General features: G+C 39.6%; 1 protein-coding gene across 1 annotated transcript in view; it reads left to right on the top strand.

Annotated features, from left to right (window-relative positions):
- The window catches only part of KIF26B (kinesin family member 26B), a gene marked incomplete at its 5' end in the record, with an annotated part of 102,890 nt that overhangs the window by 33,232 nt on the left and 60,212 nt on the right, over positions 1-9,446 (top strand). Inside the window, 2 exons of the mRNA XM_009078381.1 lie at positions 7,099-7,305; positions 8,852-8,945. Of these exons, the coding sequence (XP_009076629.1) occupies positions 7,099-7,305; positions 8,852-8,945 (301 nt within the window). The remainder of the gene's footprint in view (positions 1-7,098; positions 7,306-8,851; positions 8,946-9,446) is intronic.

Here is a 9,446-nt window from a genome sequence, read left to right as displayed (position 1 = left end):
CTCTTGTTTATTATTATCTTTTTTAAGCGCAGAAGAAAGTTGCAGTGCTCTGTTAATTTAGGCTCTAGTAAATGCTGAAGTAATAATCTGACAGCTGAATGGCTAAGCTGATGTATGTGCTGGTTTCAGACAGTGTTGGTGCTCAGCATTGTCTTTCAGCTGTACCAAACCGTAGTGATAAAACTCACAGCTACTTCTGGCATAAATAAGACAGGAGAGCACTGAGCTGTGCCCTGAGTATATTTCATACCAGGCTTTGCTGAATTTATTGTTGAAGTTGCATCACCCAACTGAAAAAGGGTACAGTCATGATAAGTGCAAGTTTTCTGTATAACATGAGTGGTGTATGGGTACAGTACACTGCTGCTACTTCCCATTACTGCTACAAGTGCAAATGAGTTTAACTGCTCTACAGGATGGGGTTGATGGGCCGGTAAAGTTTTAGCAATTACACGAGACAGAAACAGAGAGACAGTCATAAAAAAGAGGAGACCTGCAAGTCCTAATGCTATTGCTTTTTCAATTATTTTCACTGCTTTTCTGAAGGAGCAGTAGCAGTAACAGCCATTTCCACCAAGAACAAGAGTGATCAGGCCTATGTATTTTTTAATTTGTGCCAAAGTGAAGCACTGAAGCCAACCTTTGTGAAAATAGATAGGACAATGTGTGTTAACACATACCTCCTAACCAGTTTACATTGGCATAATTTACCCGAGTTTGTTTGGGGTTTTTTTCCCCAGATGTGACCAGATTTCCATTAAAGCAACGTCCACTCATACAATCTTATTTGTCACATTCTGGGACAGTCTGTTTATCTTGACCTCCTAGATTTCACATTAGCAGGATCAGTTAATTGTCTCATGATCTGTAGGAAAAATCCTTTAAAATAGTTAACAGATGGTTTCCATATTCTCTGGGCACCGTAGAAAGGCTTCAAGCATTATATCCATTGTGTAAAAACATGTATGTGCATGAGTGTATGGGATGATATAGATTTTCTTGTGCTGTAGTACTTTGTGGCTGGCTACAGCAAAAATGTATGCCTGCCACCATTATTTACAACTGTAACAGTGAGAAATTACAAAACCTACTCTTCATTAACCTCCAATAAGGCTGTTCCTGCAGCCAGTGATTGCCATTACATTGATGGAGTGCTGATACAGCTCAATAGCCCCGGCTAGCCTGTCTAGCCCGTGACTGCACTGCAGCTCCTGCCTCCCACCACTACCCAGCACACATCCAGAAGAAGCTGCTCAAATGATTGATGAGAAAAACAGCTCATAAAGGCAAGCACAGTGCCTGAAGCAACAGCTGTCTAGCCTTGTCCCTGCAGTAATTAGATAAATGAACCCCAAACGAAATCTTACAGGCAAGAGTAGAAGGAAGTGATAATATCCCCAGTGTCGATCTCTGATTGCTTATGTTGTCTCATTCCAGTCTCTGTTTGTAGTTATTTATCTGTGATAGAGATTTGACACAGCTTACCTCTCTCACCTTCCCTGCTCATTTTGCTGCTGGTCCTCCAGACAGACCCCTGTGGGCACTGGAGACATGGCAGTGTCGGTGGCTGGACTATGCTTTCTTTTTTCCCCTATGGCACCATTTCTACTTTGCAGAGTGTGCTGAACCTTTGTCCTTCTCCATGGAGTATGAACATAACAAAAGGTCCATGGTAGGTCACAAATTGAGTTCAGCTGGGGAAAATCTTGCAATTAGCAAATTCCTTCTTCAAGAAATAGTGGATGTGTATACAGGGATGCATTAGATGAAAAAAGAACATTTTCATGCTAAAAAGAACAATTTCATGCAACTGAAATTGTCACAGATTTGATTAAAAGGTCTATGCTTATTTTTACACTATAGTAACAGTGATATTACAGCAATTCCTGTAGATCTTCCATTGATGCTACTGAATGGTACCTATTAAAGAAGACTTCAGTGCCAATTATTACCATTTAGAGATAAATTTATGGAAAAATAGTAATTTTTATATATTTTCAGAAAATGTATGTGCTTAAAAAATTGGTGTATGTGATTGAAATATACATGTATATGTATAAAATAAATGCATAGACAAAAATATACTAAAAACCCTGTTGAGGAAACCTAATCAGCACAGCTCTGATTCTGCTTTTATTCATGGCATTGCACATCAGGAGTGTTACTGGGGAATTCAATGACTGTAGAACTCATGCAAGAGCAAAGCATATCTTTGAAGGCAGGAACTGAAATCCAGAAAAGTAAATGAGGTTGATGTTGGATTAAATAGTCGTCCAACAAATTCCTGTAAACTCACAGGAGAGAGCACACTAAAAATGCTGCCAGCATGAGCAGAACTAAGAGGTGAAGTTATATCCTCAAAAAGGCATGGTAATGATGCAGAACAAGTGACCTTTTCTTTTATTCTCTCTCTCTGCTCTTAAGATAGGGCAATTCTTGCTGAGTTCAGCTAGATTTGCATGGGTGTGAAATTAGATCAAAATTAGGCCCAAGTTGTTTGTTTTACCAAGAGCTCATGTCTCAAGAGATTGCTTTCATGTTTCCCCATAGAAACAGTGAGAGGTACGTCTCAGTCTGGGTGGTGCTGAGACCTGGTCACTGGAATTCAAACAAGAATTTCTGGCAGACTGAGTGGTCCCATTAATCGCAAGTGGTATCTCTTGGACGCTTCAATTACAAGAGATTAGTGGGAAACTGTAGCATTGGACTAAAGGAGTAATGACATGTAGGAAGTGAAGCAGAAAACCTGCTTTCTTCTCTTTTAAGGAGAAGTTCAATTTACAGTTTATTTAAATATAAATTACAAGCATAAAGTATTAGGGTTCTTAAACTTCACTCTTCAGTTAGTTTCAAATTAACCATACTGTATTTCTGCCATCTCCAGAGCAGCACTGTGATCTTCAGCCTGTCTGTTCCTTAAATTGAGCTGAAGTCTTTTAAGTCTATTAAGTTCCTGTGCTGTCCCCATAGCTGGCTGAGTTACATTTGCCCATCCTCATGCTGCCTCCCCTCTGGTGTGGGTTTTCAGGGGCCAGCACAGACTCCGAGTCTCCCCCCACTAACCCCAGCTATAAATTACATGAAGGACTGTGAAACAGCAGTGCAGGAGGCCATGGTCTCCCATGGTTTCTACTGCTGTGACTTAGTTGATTTACCCTTGTCATAACCACTGTTGGGAAATGCTTTGCATGAATCCTTGGGTTTAGGTTACAAGCATCATAATGTTTAATAATGGAGCATCTACCTAATGGCTACTGCCAGTCCTTTGAGGCCAGACAATGACTGAATGCATCAGTGTGCCTTGCAGTAAAGTAGGCTGCAACTCTGCCTGTTGTACAGGTGAGCAGTGTGAAACATTGCACCACTAGCTCACAATTCTACTGCATCTGAGGCACAGCCATCAAGAGGGATCCTAGCTGCCCAATCCCAGCCTGATTCCCAGACCACAAGCCTGCCTGTCTTTTCAGAAGATGTATCTGGCTCAGATGTCTTCAAATCTGGTTTGGTCTACCTAGTTTATTGTGCCACAGGTACATATGCTGTTCTGAATCCCTATATGTGTTTCTCAGGACTAAGGTTTGCGTGTATCTTGCATGCCTATTGCATTTCTGTTATAGTTACAGCTCCCATGTCATATAGAGGACATATATTTTGCACAGATAGGATCTAGTTGTCCTCTCAATTAATGTAAAGTAAATCAGGAGCAATTTGAAAGAATTGCACTGGTATGAAGCTGGCCTGGAAGAATACTCTAATGTCTACGAATTACCAGATGAGTTCTATTGTTACTTCTTACACAGTAACACTTATACAGTAACACATTACTGTGTGTGTTCAGTGTCCACCACACTCATGTGCCTATCTTTATTTTTACTGGGACATGATTTTCGCTGGGGACTGTCACACAGATTTGTGTGTGTGCACACTACTGAATTTGGGCCAGGGACTATGCTGCTCAGGAAGAGCACTTTTATTATGGTTACAGCAAAAAGAATAACTCTAGGTAGCCTTCAATGTAGGCACCTACATCTCAGGTAGACATTTGCTATAGAGAAAGCAAGATGCATTTGTGGAGTACAACTCATCCTATCTGTTATAAAACAGAATACATGAATTAAGTGTTAGAAATGCCTGTTTCTCTCTATTGCCTACAAAGGGGTCAAACAACTGACTCAGAGTAGATGGCTCCTGCAGACTGTTCTAAATGGAGGTGAGCAAAATTATCCCTGATAGGCTATGCCAAGGTGCACACCTTCATGGTGGCTGCAATCAAACTAGCTTTGGAGTAAGAAGTGGTCCATCTATGAGGATACCCACATGTAATCAATATGATATTCCTCTGCCCTTACACACATAAACATGGTCTTTTCCAACCTAAATTATTCTAGGATTCTATGTAGATGTGACACTTAGGGACATAGTTTACTGATGGGTTTTGCAGTCATAGGTTAACAGTTGAACTCAATGGTCTTATGCGTCTTTTTGAACCTATGTCATTCTATGATCCTATGAACCATTAGGTCCCAAAACAAAAATCCCCAATGCACAGGAAATACAAAGGTTTGTGGCAATAGCAGTATTTTTCTTGAGAAATGTGTATATTCACCAGAATTGAGGAGCCAAATGGTCAGAAAATGTATGCTGTTAGACAACTCCTGGGACCTGTGAGATGAGCTCTTGGTTGGTTTTTTGGTGTGGTTTTTTTTATTTTTTAATAGTGGTTCATACAGTTTATCTGATGCTAGTAAACTTTTAGGATTTCAGTTAAATTGGTCTTCTAGGGAAATTTGGAAAGAGGAATCCGATGCCTAAGCTTCTATCGCTGTAGCTGTTGGAAGTTAGGAGGATTTGCAGTATTACTTCAGTAAGAAGTGGCAGGTGTTAATCCGATTTTGTATGAACAGGTTTAAATCCAGACCCAAGCCAGTGATACTATGCCGGAACAAAATGGGTGTAGCTGAAGTTAAAACTGAATGCCCATACAGTTTGAGGCCAGAAAGAACTCTTTAGACTGCCTGTATATGAAGGGTTGTTAAATTTCACGCACTATCCATTCTCTGAAATCCCAAAAAACTTAGCCCACGCTATTCAGTTAACTCTCCTTTGCGCACATGGATCAAGTACCTGAAGAACATAGATTCATAGCAGCCAAAAATACATATAAACTCAAAGGGAAGGAGTTTTCTAAAGCAGAGCAAGTATTTTATTTAAAGTAACCGGAGAATAGCATTTATTTTGTTTTCCAGCAGATCAGTCTAATGCTCTTGATATTGGTATCTGTTCTGGGACACAGTAGAAAAAAGCCAAAGGCGTGGGAAGTTGAAAGCAGGAAAACAGCCCAAGACTGATACTGCCTTTTGTTTTCTTGCTCCTCTAGGATTTACAGTTGTACTCTCTCCCTTCCCTGCTAAGTTGACTAGTGCCTCCCTTCTGAGCTTCCAGGAGACCTAGGGCCGGAATAAACATTCAGACCTTCCCAGTTCATGTGAACTGACTAGGGGTGTTGGCTGCTTTTGCCCTCAGTAGAAGTCAGTTGTGCTTAGGGTTGGGTTTAGAAGAATGCCTTTGGCAAGACTTTAGAAGTGGCTTTTTTCAGTTAGAGGTTAGGTTTCATAAGCAGCTCAGATGAGCAGCTGAGGAGAACCCATTCACACCCAAGCAGTATTTTTCCTCTTTCTCTCAGCTAATTGTGTAAAACTGAAATTGTGTGGGCAGATTTGTGACCCTTTCACCATTTAATCACAACTCGTTTTCCTGAGTTAAAATGCATAGAGTCAAATTACTGATTTGACTCTCTGACATATAGAGAATGCATCACAGAAATACTGAATAATCACAATTAATCTCTGGTCTCATTCTGTTGTCTTCAAAGGAGTTGTGTCATAAATGAACTTGCCCAGATTTTACCTCTCAAAGCATCTGATTTATTTGCATGTGGGATGAGTTTAGGCCAGCACGAAATGAGATCTACATACAAAGAGCAGCAGCCTCAGAGAGACCAACAGGAACTTCAGCCTAGCTTCTAGGGCTACAGCCTCCTCCCAGAGTGTGTCTGCCATTCCAACAGCTGATGCACTCCCATCATATGCTGAGGTGACCCTTTGTGGTCACTTGCATGCCAAATGTGGGTGGGTTTGATGCAAGTGACATACGACTAAGGAGCATTAAGATAAAAATTCTGTCTAGTTGGTGTGAAAGTTGGTCTGCTCTAGGACAAAGTGTGTGCAGGTGTGGCTAGAGCTGGCAGAGAGATGATGTTTTCCCTGTAAAGTTCAGGAACTCATGTGTCTGGAGGTGGTGAATTTATGGGGAGAACCAAAGCCAGACTGATGGCCATCAGTTTTATTTACATCTAAATTGCTTACCAACCGGGCTAAGGATGTAGCATAACCTCATTAAATCTCTGAAGATTTATTTTTGTCTGAGGAACAACATCTTATTATGTAGGTATTTAATGAATTGAGAGCTAACATGTCTTAACAAATCTTTTATCGCTTATTACATCCACTCCCTTGACAATCATTTAGAAGTCTGACCATTAAAACAGGACTCTTTTCACAACTCTTTGCTGATGACACTTGGAACTGAGCTCTTCATCTTTGTGTTTGGATTAGAATTGTAAAGGTGTAAATTACAGATCTGTCTCTTAAGTGCTTTTATTGATCAGACTGTTTTGTGGAAACCATAGCAGTTCTGATAGATTAGCAGTCTAGATTACTTTTTGGCTTTCTTAATTGGGCCACTGGGGTACAGTTAATTTTCAATTTATATTGAGAGTAAGACAAGGTGATGTAATAATACCTCATCATTGTACTTGAATAACATTGACACTAAAGCACCAGGATGCACATCATGACTCTAAATACACAAGTTGCTTGTTGAAGCAGGTGGAGATGAGTTCTGGCTTTATTAGCTTTGTATTTTAGGACAAATTCTGCCTAATAATTCCTGTGTGTTCACTGACTTCCACTGAGACATTAGCTATAGCAATCAAGTATGATTTGATCAAGGGCAATTGGAAAATTCATTCAACATACCAGTCTAAAGCAAACAACAGACTAATGAAATATGCTCATCTTTTTGTGTGTTTGCTGACAGGTCAAAGTTATGGTGCGCATTTCTTCCACGCTTGCCAGAGACACGTCTGAGTCCAGCTCTTTCTTAAAAGTTGACCCCCGTAAGAAGCAAATCACACTGTATGACCCGTTGGCCTGTGGAGGTCAGAATGCTTTCCAGAAAAGGGGCAACCAGGTTCCACCCAAGATGTTTGCTTTTGATGCAGTTTTCCCCCAAGATGCATCACAGGTAGGCAATGTATGATCAGACTAGTTGTCTAAACAGTAGTGTGCACCAGAGCCAAATTAATTTCTGGTGCAACAGTAGTACTTTCAGTGGAGTTAGATCAGGGCTGAATTTGGTTTGACATCATCATCAACAACGAAACTTGTTTATTAAATTTTATCTCGATAATTGTGTGCTTTCTTTATTCTTTACTGTAAATAATTGCTTCTAAAATTATATGTGCAATAAATGTGCTAAATGGTGCCTAGTAGGAAAATCCTCAATATCAGCAAGTTATTGTATTTTATAAAATATTATTCTTGGGTGCATACAGAGACGTGATCAAAACCTCAGGTCTCTAATGCCATCTTCTATTCATTGAGAGGTTAAGGATTGTTTTTACAGTGTTCCATTGTGTGGTTTACAACAACAAGATGGTGGTTTTGGTCCACAATTTTCATTCGTCTGTATATATTCAGATTTCTCATTTTTATTAGACTTCTTTGGTTTTATGCACTATGTTGTCCAAATGTCATGAGAACAGTTGAAGAATAAAGCAACATTGCATAGTATAATGATAATAAGGCTGTTTCCATACTCATAAACTAAACAGAGCTAGGACACAGGGCCAAGTACTGTCATATGATCATTTCATTAGGTCAATATCTCACCTAGTTGTGGTCCAGGCAGCTAGCACCTCCCTGACTAATGCCTGGTTGTGGTTCAAGGGGCTGGCCTGTGAACAGTCCATTTCTTGGCCCATTTTATTTACTATTATAGTCTAGAAATAGCCATGAACTAGGTGAATTTGCATGATTTATTATCAAATACAAAGTGCATTAAGGCCTAAACTGTGAATTCTGATTGAGTTTCAGCCACTGTTGATAGGCAGTTGCTGCAGAAGTACTGTAGACCATTCAGCCTGCTGGAACCTTAAATCTAAGAATGTCTAGGGCAAATTTCAGTGTTGTACTTCTTAAAATGTTGCTACAGTCTTCAGAATGGGACCTACTACTACAAAAAGTTGAGAAGACTCAGAATAATGTAGTCACCTAGCTAATACGAGAGAGGCTGTTTGTTCCCCTTACATTCCTTACCCACATGCTGGTGGAATTGAACTCAGTCCATAATTGGGCAATTAATAGAGCCTGTAAAAATTCCTCAGTGTTTGATTGTTTTTAATCAAAACTGTATTTTAAAATCCCCTAAATAGGCAGTTCTAACAAGCCAACTATGTCCCCTTACAATATGTGTATTTTTTAACCCCACAAAGGATGTTGATGCTTCAGCAAATGAAACTTACTTGACACAGAATTAAAGTCCTAGTTCATGTGTTTACACAAGTCATGTCATTCCCATCAACAGCACAGGTCACATGAATGAGACAAGCAGGATTAGACTTTTTGATACTTCAACATGCTACCTGGAGCACTGATGATGTTATAACCATTTTCCAGTGAAAATACTGATTTTCCTTATTATTGTTAATGCTTTTCTTTTCTTTCTTTTTTCTTTCTATTTTTTTTTCTTTTCTTTTCTTCTTTTTCTCTTTTTTAAATACCCGTGGCAGGCTGAAGTATGTGCTGGGACTGTGGCTGAAGTGATCCAATCTGTGGTCAATGGGGCAGATGGCTGCGTGTTCTGCTTTGGTCATGCCAAGCTTGGTTGGTATTGTTAAATTTCCCTACTCAAGCAGCAAAATGAATATTTTTAACCCAAGATTGCTAGTATATTAGATTAGAGAAAGCAAACTTTCATTTGTCTGTGTATATTCATTGTATTTGAAAACAGTACACCTTGCATGATCTTGTACTACGCCTTTACCTCTTGCTTACACATCTATTCACTTGCATATTGTCTAAACATTGGACAGCACGCTTTTTGAAACTGAAGTTATCTTTGAATTGTTACTTCATTCTGTCCCCTGAGTGCTAGAGCAATTTTTAACATTGTCTTCAATTGTCAATGAATGATCCAACAGTGAATTGTTAATGAATGATCCAACGGTGATCTGCAGTTTTACAAATGTGCTTGGTGTTGGAGACTGTTTGCCAAAATACCACATTTATCAAGCTGTGTAAAGGCTGTGAGTATTCACTCAAGTATGTGATGTTTGTGATGACAGTATTCAAGGGCTGTGGCTAGACACTCAAATAGTCACACTT

This window comes from Acanthisitta chloris, unplaced genomic scaffold (assembly GCF_000695815.1).
Source record: "Acanthisitta chloris isolate BGI_N310 unplaced genomic scaffold, ASM69581v1 scaffold12727, whole genome shotgun sequence".
Classification (NCBI taxonomy): domain Eukaryota; kingdom Metazoa; phylum Chordata; class Aves; order Passeriformes; family Acanthisittidae; genus Acanthisitta; species Acanthisitta chloris.
Note: the sequence above shows the minus strand (reverse complement) of the source record. Positions and strands in the feature narration are given on the sequence as shown.